General features: G+C 35.4%; 1 protein-coding gene across 2 annotated transcripts in view; it reads right to left on the bottom strand.

The window, feature by feature from the left end:
- PARD3B (par-3 family cell polarity regulator beta) overlaps nucleotides 1-20,507 on the bottom strand; it is a 973,558-nt gene that overhangs the window by 452,841 nt on the left and 500,210 nt on the right. For both annotated transcript variants that reach the window (XM_081052860.1, XM_081052859.1), the window contains exons 5-6: nucleotides 11,720-11,808; nucleotides 3,309-3,395 (exon numbers count right to left, since the gene is read on the bottom strand). In XM_081052860.1, coding sequence (XP_080908986.1) covers nucleotides 3,309-3,395; nucleotides 11,720-11,775 — 143 coding nt within the window. In that variant the 5' untranslated portion in view covers nucleotides 11,776-11,808. The remainder of the gene's footprint in view (nucleotides 1-3,308; nucleotides 3,396-11,719; nucleotides 11,809-20,507) is intronic.

Here is a 20,507-nt window from a genome sequence, read left to right as displayed (position 1 = left end):
CAGCTGGAGTATGCTATGTGAACCTCACTGATCTAAATAACCTAACTTTCCATGAAAAATTTATTGACAGAATAAGCCCAACTGTAAAAGCCATGTGTCAGAGGTAATTTTGGTAAAATGTGAAACTGACTGATTTTATTAGTTTGGTCCTTAGCAAATCACTTTTGCCTTCTCTATCCCATGGAAGGAATGGATTCCCCCCAGTTTGATTTCATCCAGACCAGTATGAGAAGGCTCACAAAAGAATCTCTCATTATCCACTTTGCCCCACTCTGGTGGGCTGCAGTAGCTGTCTCATGTGAGTCCAAGTTTCTCAGGATTTAACCATTAATGAAGTCAAGAATTTATAAACTGAAGTAAACCAATGAATTTACATGAATGAGCAGTGATAAAAGAGGCTGAAATCTACTACTCTGCCCAATAAGAGGGGCAACTATTGCTTCTTGGTCTTCTGATACTCATTTAGGCATGAACCCACCCTCTTCCTGGCCCCCTTATATTCTTCCCACTGCATCTCATGGACTCAACCTCTCTAGCTTATAGCATTTTTATCCAAATATCTGCTCTTCTCACACTACGAGTATGTGTCACTCTGCACCCACCCCTTCCCTCTTCTCTCTCATATTTAGCTGTCTTTTCTATGAAACTGAGGTATGCTATTTTTATTTACTGAAAAAACAATTAGATTCCATGCTTTTAATTCTGAAACCACATTGATTTTTTTTTTTAATAAAATTAAGTTGCTTTTCACTTGCAGGGACTCGGTTTTTTGTACATTTGTTTCGTTTTTACTGTGCAAGCCAATGGCCCTCCATGCAAGCAGTGGCATTTAGCACCCTGAGCTGTGATACCTAATGAATCCACGGAGGCTTTATCTAATACAGCGGCCACTATACTGTACTCAGGGTGTTCTCACTTCGATTAGGTTTCTAATTCAACAACAGGTATGGTAGTATTTTTCTACAAGAAAAAAAAAATCGGGGGCAATGCCAATTACAGTAGTCCTAGTAAATAATTAAATGTAAATTCTAATTTAAAATAATGACACAAACCAATAAATGGAAGGAAATTAAGAACTAAGTACACCATTATGACCTTAATTCCCCCCCACCGCCCCCACCCCCCCGCTCACACAGTGAAACCATATGGTCTCATGAAGTCAGACACTTGTCTGACACGCTCCATACGCAGTTGCATCTAGACACATGGGTTGAGTTAAGTGTGCTGTTTCAGCCTGTATTCATTACTTCTTAACTTTTATTGGTGCATGTCTCCACTTCCATATTATTTTTTTTATGTTTTTTAATTAAATTTCCTTTCAATAATACTAGTGGATAGAAAAAAATTATACAACTATTTCACCAAGTTACTGAACAGTTGACCATGAACTTATAAAAGTTCATTGTTGAAATGAGCTTTTCCCTTTTAGCCAAAATAATAATAATTCACACATGCATACGGTGTGAGTTTTACAAGGAGCTTTCACATTTTTAATGTCATTTAATCCCCGCAAACTTGATGGGAAATAGGTATTCACAGGAGGCAAATTTCGGGAACTTGCACAGGTTATAAAAAAGAGAACACTGAGATTCAAATCCAATTGTTCTGAAGTCCAATAGTCTTTCTACTACGCCACAAGGGTTATGCTAGAAATCCAAACCAGGAAGAAGAGAGGAAATCAATACATTCTAGTGTTTCCCTCATTTGAAGTGAGAGAAGGTGATTTCAGGTCTATAGGATCACCTCCTTTTTCCAACTATTGAAAATGAAGTATGGTGATTGTCACATTGTATATTTCTTCATGTTTTGCAAATTGGGATGATCTTGTGTTCAATTCCAGATTCATTAAGCTAAAGGGCCTGGTAATTTAGCCGCTCTGGTATTTCACAAAGCTCTATCAGTCCACGTCTGCCAAAAGCCATGAGAATTTCTCATGACAACTGGGTAAATACTGTCCCTGTCTATCAAAAACAACCTTAACTTGTCCTGTGCCATCACCCATGACATTTATAAATACGCTTATTAACACATACAGGAAATGAGACAGTAAGAGCCACTAGCTTTTCAGTTCATTTCTTTTTAAGGAACATGCATTCCAGCAACAGCTTGGCATCAGATGTTATTTGCAAAAAAGGGTGATGACTTTGCAATTACAGGTAGCAGATGGCTACCTGCTGAAAATGATGCCAACCAAAATATCATGACTAAATCTGCTCTTCCTGCTATATGGCAGACTGAACTGAATAAATATTCAGAACCAGTAAATTGCTACTATATAACCTTTGGGAAAAATTTTGTTTTAGAAAGAGCAATGGAGTGAGAACAAATCAGGAGATGTGGATTTTGTGTGACCATGAGAAAAATCAACTGACTTTTCTGGTCTTTCATTTCCTAAACGAAAAGATGTTCTGCCTTTTCAATGATGCATTTAATTTAAGGAAACAAATTTAGCAAACTAATTAAAATCATGTCATATGAGTGAGAAACTGATTTTCTTTTAAGTTTCTGATAGTCCTTGTCAATATCAACCTAGTGCTAAAGGCAGTTCCCTTATGGAAAAGTGACATAATATCTAATACCAGTTTTATATGTTTCTTATAACAGTGGTAATATTAACTATCAGGCACATAGTGTAATTTCCATCAGTATCCGGTTAGGTAGACATGAATTTCAAGAAATTCTGACGTAATCTAAATTACTATTTGCCAAAGTGAAGTTAGCAATTGAATGTCTAACATTTCAAAAGGACGTTGTAAATTATTTTTAACTGATCATATTTTATTTTGGAAAAAAATAAATAGCAGGATGGCATTTGCTAGTATAGCTAAAATCATTAAAACATATGTAGATTCAGATATAGCTTTTTATAATGTTATATTATTTATTATTCTAAATTCTATATACCTGAGGAATATGAGGGAATATCAATTTGGAATTACTATATTCACTTGTTGAAGTGTATTTCGGAACATTAAAAATTCAGTTGCAATATTCATCTAACAATATATTAAAATCTTCTCCAAGGATTCTGTTTACTATGTATTACTGACAAGAATACTTTAAGAATGTATTTCATAATTAATTGCAAATGTAGAAACTGTGATTGATTTTTTTCGTTTCCTTTGCATGCTAGAAATAAATGATACAATTTTGTTTTTAACACAGTGGCCAACATAAGCATTATCTTGAGGTGTCCATCTGAATAACAAAGGTACTCATTTAATCTTCTTTTGAAAAATGTTTGGGCAAATGAGCTCCAGTCAAGTTTTTCATTAGCATGAGTTTTTGATATAAGGAAAACATCTTACCTTCCACTCAGAGATGAAAAGAAGGGCACGACATGTATTCCCAATGGGCCTCCCTCCCCAGAAATCTCCACTGTTCTTGTCATATCACTGGGGCAGAAAAGAAATAAGAGCATAGATGAGTCTCTGCTCGAAAAAACAGATGAGGCACATTAAAAAATAAATCTTAGGATTATATCAACTACTGTAAATTTAACAGCAGAGATGAAATCAAAGGAGTACATGATTTGCTGATATGTTTAAGATTCAGGAAATAAAATGTTTCAAAGACTATCTACTTTCTTATTTTTTTCCCCCTAGAAGAGGAACAAATGGAAATGACAACCTACAAAAATAACTTCCTATTTAACTTAATCTACATAAATCAACATATTTAAAAGGATGCACACAAAAATAAAATTTCTTCCCATTGAGACGCACTTGAAAATTACTGTACCGATGATAAAATACATGGAACTAAGAACATCTACCCTTAATCATAAAATAGACTTTTTCCCCCAAAACAGACGAAAAATGAAATAAACTATGTATTTATTAGAAAAAGCACAAAATTACATTCTACAACTGTGAAGCCACAGTTGGTAATATACATGGGCATGTTCAAAGCATTATAAATCAAAATTTAAAGTTGCCTCTCAATAAGGCATCAGTTGTATTCAATGGAACAATTCCAAATTTTCACCTCGTGTATTTTTTCAGAGGTAGAAAAAGAAATTGTGAAGCCTGGAGAAAATGTATTACAGAAAGAAATAGAAAGCCTGACCCGCCTAACCTACTCCAGATTAAGGCAAGGATGAACTAGAAACATTAATGGATAGTGTGTATGACTGAAATATACAAAACATTGGGAGATTTTGAGTAATAAAAACTGGAACTAACATGTTTTTATAAAGATGAAAAATAATAACCATGAACAATTATTGGCTCCTTTAATCCCAGAGAGAAAAAAAATAAAATTACCAGAAGAAAAATGATAAAATTGAAGCAAACATCCCTGTTATGGAAATTGTAAAGAGGTTCTATTGTTTCCTATTTACATGAAAATGACCTGAAACTAGATGTCAAATTAAGAGCTACAGCTGCTACAAATGCTTTTCTGCTCCAAATTGAAAATGGTGAAATTTGGCTCCTTGCTGGAAAGTTGAGAACAGCATTAAGAAAGCAAAATGCCTGATGAATTCACTCTGCATGAAGTATTCTCTAAATTATCAGCAATCTAAAATAAATATATCAAATATATTCTCATCAATGGATTAGGCTTACTTTTAATGTGTTTTCATTGTAAACCTATTATCATTAAGAACTGGAAAAAAGAGCATGTCACTTTCCAACATTTGTGGAATATGATGGAATTTCAAATCTGTTAATAAATTGCAAATGAGTTTTGCTCATATATTGCTAATATATTTAAAACTTGTTCAGTCAAGCAGGTTATATCTGATGCCTAGAATAAAAGTTAGAAACAAAACTAATCTGACAGTGATAATGCTATGGGATAAAATAGGTTCTTCTTTATACTTTCAGTGTGAGAATATAGATATTATATGAATATATGTATAAGAAATACTATATATTGGTATGCATTATAAGTCTCGAATATAAAATGTTTGGCAGGCAGAGAATGTTATATAGCTTTTAATGGAACACAAAGCAATCATTTTTATATAACAGATTTACAGTGCATTTGAAAGTATTTGAGGAAGACTAAACCCAAAACATTCACATTCTAGGGTTACAGTATTATTTGAAAGACTTTTAAAAACAGAGACTGAAATCTTGTAGTATTGAAACTTTATTATCTCCACCTTTATGATGTATTTTTATAGTTCTGCACTTAGATCATAACACTTATCTTTCCTAATAAATGTATTGAGTATCCACATGCTGATAAATAGCACTCACATGTATTATAAGAGGCTTTTGGAATATAAATGTTTAGTCTAGTATAGACTTCCAAGATTTCAGCTTAAGAATTTTGGGTATGGCTTTAGGGATTCTCATTTTTTTTCTATATTGCAAATAGTTCTCTACCCCACGCAAAACCCCTTATGTAAAACATAAGTTCTATGCATCTTATACTGATATCTATTCTTTAGTAATTATCAGTCCTGTATTTTTAAATTCACTTAATAAAGTAAATTTTATAATCTGTTAAAGTTATCAATGTTGTTTCAAAATATTAAAACTTTTTTTGGGGGGATGCATTTTTAAGTTTCATTTCTAGTTTATAAGATTTCCTTTTTCAGTATTTCAGAATAATTTTCATGCTATGTTTATATATGACAGCACAATTCTTTGGCTAAAAGAATATTTGACAACTAATGTTAAATTACTATCATGAAAATATCCCAGAAAAAAGGCAAAGAAGACTTTCAATTTTGTTGATTGTAATATGTAGGCACTTACAGAGAATTAGATCTTCTTAGTAATACAGACAAGCCTTATAAGTTTTACACCGACCATGTTTCACCATGTTCTTTAAATTGTTATCCATTGTTTGTTTCAAGAAGAAAAGAAAAGCATTTTAAAAGAGGAAGCCCCAGAGACCAATCCATGTATTTCTATTTATTTTAAAATGAAAAAAAAAACAACTGTCAGCTTTATATATACTTGATAGAGTTCGGTAGAAATCTCTGTACATACACCGCTCATGGAAGACAAACACAGCAAGTAGGGCTGGACACAATACCTCATAAAGTGAGATTTTACTAAGATGTGAAAATATGCTATTAACGGTGTTTGTTTAGGTAAGCTACAGAATAGAGTTCCAGGAAAAGTGAGCAGGATATGCACCCATTTATTCATGTATTGGAGGTGGGTGAAAACGGATAACATAGAAAATGAGGTGAAAAGGATATTCTAATAGAAGAAAGGAAAAAAAGGATTGGCAGCTACTTGTGAAAAATTGACAAAAAATGAACTGTGGGGTAAAGGAAAATATTTCAGTTATAGAAAGAAAAGTCAGATTTCATTAAGGTCAAAAATACCTAACTTTATACAACTTTCTATGACTTACTAAAACCAAAGCAGATAGTCACAAAGCATTAAGTCTGATAGTATTAAGCAAGCTAAACATTCTATGATCCAATCGACAAAACTGATTGAAATAACCACTGGCCAGATGTTACCTAAGAGTTTAGGATAGAACAATGGATGAAGGCACAGAATCAGTGGTTAAAAAAAATGAGCCAGTCCTGAATGACCACTCTGCAAGAACTTCACGGAAAGTGCTTCATTTTGTTCGACCCAGAAAACATGAAGCTTGAGGGAGAAAATAGCACAGGAGCTGTAGATGTTTGTAATTTCTTCACAGGAGGTGAGTGGACAGCATTTTTAACATTATGATTACTCAACGCAGTGATAGGCCACTCGTTTAAGGCACGGAGGAGAGAGGACTGACAGCAATGATGGGGAGATTCTTTTCCAGGAGGAAATCATGATTCACTTATGAAATTAGACAGGACTTAGTGGTGACTTTGAATCAATCAGGTGTCTGAGTAAGTCATTTAAACCAAGACCAAGTTTATCAGTTCCCTTATTTGTACAATGAGAAAATTGGGATAAATCCCTAACAGAGTTGTTGGTTTTAAAGCAAAAAACAAAAAAGAGACCATAACATATACATCATACAAACACTATTTGTTATATACAAGGAGTTCAATAACTCTCAGCTATTAGTAGCGTGATTAAGAGCCGCTAGCTTTTCAATTTGTATCTTTTTAAAGTAACATTCATTAAAATGAGGGAACAAATAAGCTTATGAATTAAAGGGGAATAATCTATTTCTAGCTTTACAATTTTTCTCAACTGATTTCCTCAGTAAGACTTAAAAATTTTTAAAAAAATACTATAGGACTGAGGAACATAACTTCTTCATGATTAGTCACTGATCATGAGAGAGAGACAAAGGGTTGTAATAAAAGGATAGAATAAATTAATTGGTGTTCTTTAGGGACTGTTGCACAGGTCTGTCATATGTAATAGTGTGAGAGATAGACTACGGAGGTAAACACCCAGGAAGCGTTTGCATATGATTTTCAAGTCTACTTGATGGTGAAATGTTTTGTTGATGAGAATAACTGAATAAAAAATCTAACACAGAATTTGTTGTTGACAGTGGTGGGATTCACTTAATTCACCTAACTCAAATATTGAGTAGTTCTAATGGGCGAGTTATGCAAGGAAAAAACAAAGGGTAGTGCCTGGGGAGTTCATAATCTAGAGGGCAGGTTAAGACAGGTAATAAGAAATAATATAAAGCAATAGAAGTAATAGTTAACAGTAATATATTCTCAATGAAAGTAAGCTACTATTTGGGAGGCAGTGTGCTAATTGCATTATGGGTATTATAACATGTACTCATTTCAAATGTATAAATGCTTATTACGTCACTTCCATTTTATGGATAAGTAAACTGATGCTGAGAGAGGTTAAATAATTTGTCCAACATCACACCTTGCATATAAGGTAGAGGCAGGTCTTAAGTTAAACTGATTGCATTCCAGAGCAGTTGTTTTAAACTTAGATATGTGTTTCAAAGCAGAGGCACTCTCTGATGCGTTCCAGAGGAAGAGGGTGCAGGATCGGGAAGGAAAGTTGCAATTAGGAAATCTTCCTGGAGGAGGTTGCATGTGAAATGGAACTGAGACAGGCAAACGGCTCTTCAATGAAGAAAAGGTAGGCACAGGGGCAGAGAGGGTCTGCACACAAGAGGAAGCAGTCTGCACTGAGATCATGAACCAGGATGGTGTGGGTTCCCAAACTGGCTGTAATATTAAAGGGGGGGAAAGGGAGGAACGGAGTGGAAGATGGACAGAGAGAGGGAAAGAAAGGGAAGGAAGGGGAGGGGAAAGAAATTGATTGATTGAGGTGGGTAGGAGATAAGGTTGAACAATTAGTTTGAGATCAAATTTCAAAGTAATATGTCAAATTCTACGCTGAAAAATTCATACTTAATTTTGTAGAAAATGGAGTCATGAAAGGTTTTAGAACTAAGGAGCAGGGTGATAAATGCTGTGAGTTAGAAATATGTACCTGGCAGTGATATGTGGGGTCAATTAGAAAACGGAAAGACAGGGAGAGATTGGTACTTGAGCTAAGACTGAGTAAATTATTGCAATCATCTATCTGACAAGCAACAGGGCTTGAGCAGTGATCATAGAAATACAGCAAGAAAACATGGGTCAAGATACTTTGAGATAGTCTATGCCAATAATTTGCCAAATGAACGGTTATCAGAGGCAAAGAAGATGGGATCAAATGTGACTGCAGTTTTAGGCCTGGAAAAAGGCCAGTCTGGAGGAGGTGAATTTGGGGAAGTGTCAAGAAATACGGTGAAGTCAGGAATGAGGGAGAGTTAGAGATGAGGTGAAGGTCTTTAGCACCTATCACCTGCTATTTAAAGAGAAGCTTAAAGAGTAATCTTATATTTAAAAACAAGAAACCCACACCAGAGAAGCCTCTTGCCTCCTTGACTTCTTAAGATCAAAGTAAATTGAGTAGTGCTTCATCAGAGATACATATTGTACTACTATTTGGAGAATACCCTCTAAGTGTTGTTTTCCTGTAAATAAAGATGTTTCTAAATAATGGGTAAACAGTTAATAGTTATGTTTATGATTTATGGAGCAATGTGTGTCATCCATTTTCATTCACTCAACAAATACGTCCCAAGACCAGCATTAGATGTTAGGAACCCCTTGGCAGGTCCATAGTTTTGTTTGGAAGAATGACAAACAGTTACAATGAACTGCAGTATGTGTGATAATGATAACTGCAGTAGCAATTGATGTTTATCCAGCCTTTCATTCAGCATCATGCTAAGTGAAATTGCCTATAACATATCTCATTTAATCTTCATAGTAATCTATGCGATCAAGATCCCCATTTTCCATATTCAAAAAGAAACCATTTTAAAGAGGTTACATAGGTTAAACATATTCAAACGCAACTAAATCTCAAGGTTTTGAAACTAAGGAGTGGTTTGAAAAGTACATCAGTGTATCTATCTGTAAAATAGAAGTGATGTAAGTATTTATACATTTGACATCAGTACATGTTATAATGCCCAGAATGCAAATAGCACTGTCTCCCAAATAATAGCTCACATTTGATCCAGTGGCGATACGTGGGATCAATTAGAATAAGGAGAGACTGAAACTCAAGAGAAGAGTCAGTAGGTTATTACAGTAGTCTAGCTGAGAGGTAACAAAGGCTTGAGTGATGACTATGAGAATTAAAACATAAGAACATGTTCAAGACATTTGGAGATGGACTGCAAATTATACTTGTATTCTTAGCTTCTACGCCACCTGCATGGCAGTGAACCCAAAGTCCTCTGCTTAGGCCAAGCTCTGTGGGCAACACTAGGTGAACATTGACCATGTAACTCAGCCGTAGGTGGCTTCAACATCTCTCTTTACTTCTTTATCATACCATACCAGATAGAACCAGTGTCCTCTCCTAGAATTGTGATCTCCAAGCCTTTCCCCGCTACCTATGCATTCCATGCTGTTAAGATCCTTCTCATTCTCCCCCAACCCTAAAATCTGCAAATGCTGGGAGTTTGTACTCATTTTACTTTCTGAACTTGCACTCAAACGAATTTCAGCTCATTTCCCTTTACTGGTGCTAACCACATGAAGTTTCCTAGCCCGGTTATGTAGCATGAACTAAAACACCAAGGAAGGTGCACAAAGCAGGTAACACTGGAGTCGATGAATTTGGGGACAAGAGTGATGGTTGGGTCTCTAGAAGTTACTTAATTGCTCTGAATTTTGCAATTCCTTAGCCTACTAAGATGAAAGCTCATGTGAAAATGCTGTTTTGATCATCAAATTATACATATACACTTATACTTTAATTAAAGAATAGTACTTTTTAAAACTTCTATCCTCCATTTTCTCAATTCCTTGAACCTAGAGAAAGCTTAGCAATTGTTTGTGCAGCCACAAACCAAATAATTGTTCACTGTATGACAGCTATAAATATAACATTTAGCCACGATGTCAGCAAACTTTTCAAAAAACTAATAAAAAAACAATGAAACTAAAGTCAAATAGAATGAGAGTATTACACTCATTATGCCAGCCTCCAAAAACTATCTTATCAAGCTTCTAAAAAGACAATGTCCTGGAGATTTTCTGTACCAAATTTTTAATATTGTGCAGTTCATGAATCAAAGAAATAATCTATGTAAAGAGTCCCTGTGTCATACGGCTATAAGTGGTACGCTTAAGGAAAATCCACAAAGTAAAGCAGGGCGATAGAGACTGAGCACATATATTTTTTTAAAGCTGATTCCATGCAAATGCTGGGCACCTATTCGTAATTGGGCTGAATTAAAGAGATATGTTGAAAACTAATAAAATAAATAAATAAATAAATAAATAAATAAATAAATAAATAAAAAGAGATATGTTGACTAAATGAATACATGAATGACAAACTTCAGAAGCATCACCTTCTAGGGCTGAAGCCAACAATCGATTAAATATGGAATTACTTTCCTTATGAAAAATTTGAAGCAGGTTAGAAAAAATAGTAATAATGGTGATGATGATGATGATGGTGATGATGATGATGGTGATGGTGATGATGGTGATGATGATGATGACGGTGATGATGATGATGATGGTGACGGTGATGATGATGGTGATGATGAGGATGAGGATGATGATATAGATGATACTAATAACAATAGTAGTGGTACAAATAGCAGCAGACACTCATAGGGCTTACTCTGACCTGGGCACTGTTCAAAGTGCTTTCCATATATTAACTCATTTAATCTTCATATCAATCCTCTGAAGAAGATTTTAATATTATTTGTTTGATAGACCAGAAATGAAGGCAAAGAGAGATGAGTAACTTGCCTAAGTGCTAGAACTAATAAGCAGCTGAGCTGGGATTCGAACCAGCTAGGGCAGAACTAGAACTGAATGCAGAACAAAGGAAGTCCTGGTGAACATGAGAGCCACTGACTTCATACAATGAGTTACTCACATTAGAAATATGAAAAGTCATGGTAGATAGACTGGTTTCATTTCATATACGTAGAGCAAAATATTGCAAGATTGTTAAAACACAAAGCAAAGCAGTATTCAAAGAGCAGACATCAAAGTGAAACACTCAACCACAATGAACCCTGACATGTTCACTTTAAAGCAATTTCAAAATCCAAGTTGCAGAAGAGTTGGAAAGATTGAGGCACATTTGTATATACATGTTTGTCAGAAAGTTCTCACGTGAAGAAAACAAGAGAAAAGAGTAAGTAATTAATTTCAGAATAGGGACAGTTTCACTCCACTATTCTACTGACTTTGATCTTTCCTATAAAATAAAAATAACTATAAACTATTAAAGAAACAAACATCGAATAGAAATAAAATATTCTATTCAAATAAAGAGAATACCTCAAAACATCCTTAGTTCTTGGCAATGTCAATAATTCTGTCTGCACACCATTCATAACTTCTCCATCTTCTAAGTTCTGGGTGGAATCCTGTAGTGAAACAAACCCATAAACATGTGGATACTATGCATATAGAATTGAAAATATGAATAAAATGTCTCAACATCAGAGAGTAAATGGTTTTACTCTGGATATATAGAGGATGCTCTCCAATTTTTCTGAAGACTGGAAACAGGTGTTAATCTTTTCAGTGCTTTCAATATTCTCTCCCGTTTGGCCTCTGAAATACCCAAATGGGCCATTTACACGAGGCAGTATGTTAAGAGCTTTGAGATACATCATTTAGCTTCCCGATACTCACCCATAGGTTTTTGGGACTGGCTGTTTTCAATCATCAAGGAAAAGATGTACCAACGGGAAGGTGCCATAGACAGGTGGTGATGTATTAGTTTTAATGTACTGTACTTATTCGTACCACCCGCCCCCAGTGACACTAAAAATATAAAAGAAAGCAAAATCCATGGGGAAAAATGTTGCCTGGCAAGGTCACTTCTGTTAAAAGTGTAATACAAATATTGCGAAAGGAAAAAAAAAAAAAACTGGAGTTCTTGGTTTGTTATGAGACTTTGATTCTGAGGATGATCTTCTCAGAGAAACTAATATTAACCACTTAATTTCTAAACTGGTAAATACTCTTCTATTACAGAGAGGTAGGAGAGTCAGAGAGGTCCTTCACCCCAGAACACTGGCAAATTGAGTTGGATATTACATAGAGGAGAGAATGGATTCTAGAAAGCATGCCTGCTATAGATTCCCATTTATGTAAGGCATTCATTCTGGTTGGCTTTGGAACTGTACTTTAATAAGTAATTCTGCAGATAAACTACTCTTCAGAAACAGAGTCACAAATAAATAGTGTTAGTTATGGACTCAGGTTTCAATGAAACAACAAACCACACAGAGAAAGACCCATTATCAACAATTACACCTGTAAACAGAGCATTCCTGGATCTGAATGCACCATTTCAACGACAAAAAAGGACAATATATGAGTTAAGAGTTGGCCATAACAGAATTAGGTTAATATCTTGAAAGATACAATAGACACCAGCCATCACTCAAGATATTAGTCATAGTGAATTGAGTGAAATACCAAACGTATTTTACTTTTAGACTGAGTAGCAACATTTCATGTAGGCGTCGGTAGCTTTGTGAAGGACAGTCTCTCTCTATTTTATTTTTTCCTTAGTATTTTTTTTTTTCCTCTCCATAGGGATAAAGAAAGGGAAGAAAACCCATAAGGTTTAACAACACTTTTTAGTTTAAGGCACCGAATCTTAAGAGATGAGTGTCTTCAAAAGCTTTCGAACATTCACATTACAGTGGTACCTAGGTTTTCAAACATAATCCGTTCTGGAAGACCGTTCAAGTTCTTACACATTCGAAAACCGAGGCATGGTTTCCCCATAGAAAGTAATGCAAAATGGATCAGTCCGTTCCAGACTTTTCAAATCAACCCCTAAAACTGCAAATTTAGCCTGAATTTTACTATCTAATGTTACCATAGATCCATTAAATTTACGGCGTTTGTAAACCGAAATGTTCGTCAACAGAGACGTTCGAAAACTGAGGTACTACTCTATTATGAAGGGCTAGATGTATGCTCACAGAGAAAAGAGAAAGAGTTGGGCAGGTTACAAAAACACATAACCAAAAAAACGAAATTTAACAAAACATTTGCACTTGTGACTATCGTACATGTCAGTACATGCCTTTATGTCAAAATTACCAACTTTCTTAAATGCCTCTCTTACACAAGCAGGAGTACGTGAAGGGTGAGGGTGTATCTAGTCCTTTGTATATTAAGCACCTACAGTATCACACAATGTTCATTTAATGAATGTTAATAAATGAGTCGAGTGATAGTGTATTTATTTCCAATACTCTTTAATAAATTATCCCCAAATTTAATGGATTAAAAAATATAAACCATTAAATATAATAATATAAATATAAATATAAAAAATTAATGGATTAAAAATTATCTCAGTTTTGGAGAATCAGAGATTTAGAAGCAGCTTGTCTGGGCAGTTCTGGGGTGGAATCTCTGATCAGGTGGCAGTCAGGATGTGAGCAGGGCTGCAGCTACAATCATCTAAAGGACTGACTGGGGCTTTAAGACCTACTCTTTTCTCTTATAAAAGCTTTAGGATATAATTCATGCAGCATTAAATTCCTCCCTTTAAAAAGTACAATTCAGGTGTTTTTTTTTTTTTTTTTAGCTTATTCACAGAGTTTTGCAACCATCACCACTAATTTTAGAACAATTTCAAAACCCCCAAAAGAAATCCCATACCTATTAGCAGTCACTCCCCATGTTCCTTGCCCACCCCCTCACACCTCCCCCCCACACACACATAAACACAGCTTCTGGCAATCAATCTGCTTTCCGTTTTTAAGTATCTGCCAATTATGAACGTTTCATATAAACAGAATCACAAGATATATGGCTTCTATCACGTAGTACAATGTTCTTAAGGTTCATCCACATTGCAGCATGTATCACTATTTCAGTCAATTTTATGGCCAAATTATAATCCATTGCATAGCTATACCATATTTTGTTTACCCATTCATCACTTGATAGACATTTGTTTGCATGTTTTCTGATTATGAATATGTTGTTATGAATATTTGAAATAATGGTCAATTATAAAATAATGTTGCTAAGAAAAGAAGTTATTGTGTAGATGTATGGTTTCAGTTCTCTTGGGTATATACCTAGGAGTGGAATTCTTGGATCATGTAGTAACTTTATGTTTAACAATTTGCGAAACTGCTATACTATTTCTAAAGCATCTGCACAATTTTATATCCCCATCGGCAATATCTCAGGGTTCCAATTTCTCGTCATCCTTGTCAACACTTGTTATTTTCCTTTATTTTCAAAATAATTTTAGCCATCCTTTTGGATGTAAAGTGGTTTGTTATTTGCATTTCCCTAATGACTAATGATGTTGAGCACCCTTTCACATGATTATTCAACATCTGTATATCTTTAGAGAAATTTCTAATTATTTGACTTCTTATTATCAAGTTATAAAAGTTCTTTAAATACTCTATATACAAGTTTCTTATCCTAGATGATTTGCAAACATTTTCTCCTCTTCTGTAGGCTGTCTTTTCACTTTCTTGATGTACTTATTGAAGCATAAAAGTTTTTAATTTTAATGAAGATCAACTTGCCTATTTTTTCTGTTGCTTGTGTTTTTGGTGTTGTATCTAAGAAACACTGCCTAATACAGGTCACAAAGATTTACTCCTATATTTTCTTCCAAGAGTTTTATAGTGTTAGCTCTTACATTTAGGTGTATTACCATTTTGAGTTAATTGTTATATATGGTGTGAGGGAGGGGTCCAACTTCATAAATGGCATGTGAATATCCAGCTATGCCAGCACCATTTGTTGAAAATACTATTCTTTCCCAATGGAATTGTCTTGAAACCCTTTTCAAAACTCAACTGACCAAAACTGTAAGGGCTTATTTCTGGACTCTGAATGCTATTTCATTGATCTAATTGTGTAGTCTTATGCCAGAACTACACAGTCTTGATTGTCATAGCTGTGTAGTAAGTTTTGAAACCAGGAAGTCTAAGTTCTACAAATTTGTTCTTTTTCTTTTTTGTTTTGGCTATTCTGGGCCCCTTGCACTTCCATATAAATTTTAGAATCAGTGCATCAATTTTTGCAAAAAAAGCCAACTGGGTTTTTGATAAGGATTACATTGAATTTGTAGATTGATTTAGAGACATTTAAGCATCTTAACAGTATAAAATTTTCTAATTCATGAACAGTTAACAGTGGCACTTAAGTGAAATAAATCTTCCTTTTGGCTTTCTAATTACATATATATATATATATATATATATATATATATATATATATATATATATATATATAACCAGGATGACTCAGAAAAAAATGGGATATTTGCTACAAAGTTTTAACCATCTACTTTTGCCTCTTTGCTCCCTACTACAGGGGGAACTTTCATGTTGATCCCTTGCCAAGGTAAAAAAATACCATGCTTTCTTGTTCAAATCAATATTCTGCAAGGTTAAAAGGACTTTTTTCCTGTTCTAGTTAGATGGTAAGTAAAGATTCTATTTATGTCAACAATATACTTAATGTTCCAAGTATATGGAAATGTCAATTTGAATTTGAAAGCAATATTGGGCCAATTGCGATGTAATAATCTGCTCAAGGGTACTTCTGAGCTGACTAGTTTTAAAGCAGTCATGTCAATAACTACAGAATTAAAAAGAACACACACATTCATAGACTTATATGTCTAAGACAAGAGTTGTACTATTTTAAACGTAGCATCAAAAACTCGACCTTGCCACAGCTATCAAGAAGGGCAGTAACCATAGTTTATCATCTCAACTAATGGGCAGTGTTTGTCACTTGGCAAAATCATTTCTCTGTAGTGCAGTAACAGAATTCTTTGACATTCTCTAGAGATGGGGCAGGCAGACAGATGCCTAGGCCATCATACAAGGACACAAAGCCAATTCCAAATTTATTTCAACGACACTACCAGGGCAGTGCTTCAAGACTTACAGGCAAAGGCAGCTTATTTCCCAACCACGTCCATAAAATCACTTTTTCCAAATATTACAAAATAACTGACACACAAAATTTCAGAGCACTCACAATTTCCCCCTTACTAAATGAATTACATGGTGGAATAAAGACTCAGAAAACAACAAATATCTAAAGATATATATTTTTTTCTCTCATAGCTATTTAAATAATTTTGAAAAAAATCTGTAAATCCATGACTTTTATACTTGGAAATAAAGGGGTAAACTATATAATTATGACGAACTAGAGGTATAAACAACTGCTGCGAAACGACAGCTATCTTTCTTGAACTTTAGACTTGAGAAATTTTAATTACGTGATTTCAAGTGCTCAAACTTGCCTCTAGTAAACACAATGGTGTGGAAAACTCTATACTTAATTTTATTAGGAAAAAGATTACAATTCAATTTTTAATATTAACTTAAAATAGAAGGATATAATCAACTGCGTTGAATAGGGGCATAAAGCAATTTCAAAATTTATTTTATCTCTTCCTTCTGCTCACATTACAATCTTTTGCTCTCTGATATATTTCAGCAGAAGGCCGTGTCTTGCCAACTAGGCAGAGACCTTTAGGAAGTGTATCCTTTACCTCTTTTTTATCAAAACAGGGAACCTATCATCTATGGTTCTCACAACAGACAAGTTTAATTACCACAATTTTTAAAAAGTGAACATTTTTAGCAACACTTTCAGGATCACAGGAGCATTCCTGACAGCCAGAATTGAGTTAGATTTAAACATCCCTGCACTATTTTTAGCTTTAAAATCAACACTTACATAAATATTCCCAAACCAATTAGCAGCAGCTGGAAAGGAAAGGTGTTTACATTTCGTTAGTGGTGCTAACAACTGCAAGTGCTCACTGGCAGCATGAAAGGGGCCAGGTACCAGGCGGGCCATCCCTCTCTCCAGGGTGATCAAGGAACTGGCACCAGGCTAGCATTTCCTACTTCATGGTTGGTATAAGTCACTGATTTCACACAGGAAAGTGTATTCATTAGGTAGCCTTATGAAGTTATACATCTCCAAACATACTTAGCACTCTTGATAAAGCTTTCTGGAAGAAAATGCTACCCAAATTCCCATTGCTTTTGCCTTATTGACCACAGCTATAAAACAATATTAGGGTTGGCCCAGTAGCTCAGGAGGTTAGAGCTCCATGCTCCTAACTCCGAAGGCTGCCGGTTCGATTCCCACATGGGCCAGTGGGCTCTCAACCACAAGGTTGCCAGTTCAATTCCTGGAGTCCTGCAAGGGATGGTGGGCAGCGCCCCCTGCAACTAAGATTGAACACGGCACCTTGAGCTGAGCTGCTGCTGAGCTCCTGGATGGCTCAGTTTGTTGGAATGCGTCCTCTCAACCACAAGGTTGCCAGTTCGACTGCTGCAAGGGAACTAGAAACTAGAAAATGGCAACTGGACCTGGAGCTGAGCTGCGCCCTCCACAACTAAGACTGAAAGAACAACAACTTGACTAGGAAAAAAGGCCTGGAAGTACACACTGTTCCCCAATAAAGTCCTGTTCCCCTTCCCCAATAAAATCTTTAAAAAAACACACACACAAAAAAAACAACAATATTATAAACAGTTTGACAGCTCAATTTTTCACTACTCAGATGAGAGCTAAAATAGATGTCCCTTTGATTTAGACTCAGTATAAATCTATAGACTTGATCATGCCCCCTACCATCCCCCCAATGCATTTTAGCCACATTTGAAATCACTTGCCCATAAAATGTTCACTGCAATTGATCACATGTTTCAAAAGTTCAGGTGCATTTTAAAACAAGATTTGCATTCTGAAAAGTCAACTGCAAGTTTCTTTGGAAATTGCACGTGAATGTTAGAATGAGAGTAATAGAAAAATTATACAGGGAAGATGTGAATGCCAGTTTATGTGCCTGGTGCTCATACATAAACATAATGCAAATTTTAAAATTAAAATTTGGGACATAATTTCAGAATATTTGTTTTACTTTTTAGAACAAGAATATCTGTGCTAAAGGAAAAACAAGCTGTATTTGATAAGCACACATATGAAATGAACATGTATTTTGATAGTTGAGTACTGTTATTCAAGCATGACCTAATATGTATTCTTCAAGCCTGGGGCAATGCCTTGACATGGAAAACTCTCTCAGTTGGCTTCATAGATACTTGCCCCAAAGTGTTTCAGTCTTGGTAATTTAACATGTCCTTAATTTATTTTAAACACATCACAATAAGTAACTACATATAATATAAAAGTTATGTAATATACCTTGTATTATATAATAAATTGGACATAAGATAACATGATTGTGGGGATAGAACCAGGAGTGCAGTTTGCAGGCTCTTGCCCTCATGTGGAAAGGTGCTTACTCAGGTAGTAAATGGCCATCAACTGTGATTGGATGGCCATCAGCTGTGGCTAGTTGGCTGTCAGCAGTAACCAGTGAGCCATTCGCCACTAATATAACTGCTGTGGCTATGTTAGCAGAAAACGGGGGCTAGCAAGAAGATGGTGGCTGAGCTATCAAGCACAGATTGCGGTAAGCATGGCGGATTGCAGCTAGCAAGTGGGATTGGTTGGTTGGCAGAGAAGCAGATCGCAGGTTGCAGATCATGTGGATCCTGTTTCTTATGTCTCCAGCCCAGTCGCCAGAGAGACTATACTGGTATGAATCCCCTATCTATAGCTCTGTGGGTGTTCCTTTTTGGCCTCACCATATCCTACGTTCTTATGTGGGGAGCGGGAGCTGAGACCCTGAATGAATCCCTGCATGACAATGATGTAATAATATACAATGCATATTAGATTATATATACACATACCTAGAAATTGGCAAGACAATTAAAGATTTGAAAAGCACTAAATTGCAAGTTTTCTACTTTTAACAGGTTCAAACTAGAGCATGGATCGGAATCACTGGGGGCCTTGTGAAAATACAGATTGCTGGGGCCCACCTGAGGTTCTGAAGCAGTAGGTGCAGGGGGGAGGGGCTGTGAGTTTGCATTTTAACAAGTTCCTGAGGCCGCTAATCAAGCGACCATGCTTTGAAAAATGCTGCCTTATAATAACTAGTGCAGATCCTCAGAAGTCCCAAACAATGTAAATGAAGCCCTGAAAAAACGGGCTGATGAGCTAGTCTGGTCAACTCATTTCATAGCTAAGGAACTGAGACCCAAGAAGGTGAGGTGACTGTCCCTTTTTACTTATGTGATCGTGACAAAGGCACAATCCAGGATTCTTGATCCTCAGTTTAGTGCCCTTTCCGGGGTACATAGTCACATGGCAAATAGTCACTGAGTTCATGAATATTGACCTTATTCATTTTTTGGATTTTTTTTTTCTTTCAAAAACTAACAAAAACTCTAATAATGTCTTGCATATACTTTACCTTTCTTTCAAAGAGTTCAAACTATTTCATATGTAACTAGATGCATATCCATAACAATCTTAAATGATTTTTTGGCATTCTTACTCTTATTTTATAAACGGACAAAAAGATTAATGTCTCATCCAAGAGGAAAGTGAGGGTCAAAGAACCAAGATTCCTTGGGACCCGTGTCACATAAGGCAGGTTTTTCTCCTAGCTACTAATTTTAGGCAAATGGGGTAAGAAAATGATATCATGAAACCATCAAACAAATGATTTACATGAAAAAGTACCTAGTGCTTCATTATTTTAGAGATTGAGCTCTAATAACTGCATTTTTAACTGAAAAGTTATTTTTGGGGAACACAATCAATTAGATTATAAATAATCTTACCTAGTCCCTTGCTAATCTTGGAAGTAGGTAAAAACCATTGGCTTGTGTGTGGGGTGTGTGTGTGTGCACCCATACACACACTCACTGCTAAGCCATGGAGTAAGTTACCTGAATGCATGTGGGGTAAAACTGGACTGAGTTTAAACAATTCTGGACTTTGTAAAATACACTACAAGTCAATAATCTTCCAGCTGATTGCCTACAGAGAGCTTCACGTGCTGCACAGGTTAAATCCAACTGACTCTCAACACATTCAAAGTAGGTCACACTTTCTGTTCATCTGGTGTGTGTCCAAAAGATGCTAAAATATTTAACATATATAATAAAAATAAATTTGAAAAGCAGAAAGACCAAGGCATAATAGTAAAATTAAGCTCTGGTCTAAG

The sequence above is a fragment of the Rhinolophus hipposideros genome (assembly GCF_964194185.1).
Source record: "Rhinolophus hipposideros genome assembly, chromosome: 6".
Taxonomy (NCBI): domain Eukaryota; kingdom Metazoa; phylum Chordata; class Mammalia; order Chiroptera; family Rhinolophidae; genus Rhinolophus; species Rhinolophus hipposideros.
This window is presented reverse-complemented; position numbering and strand designations above follow the sequence as displayed.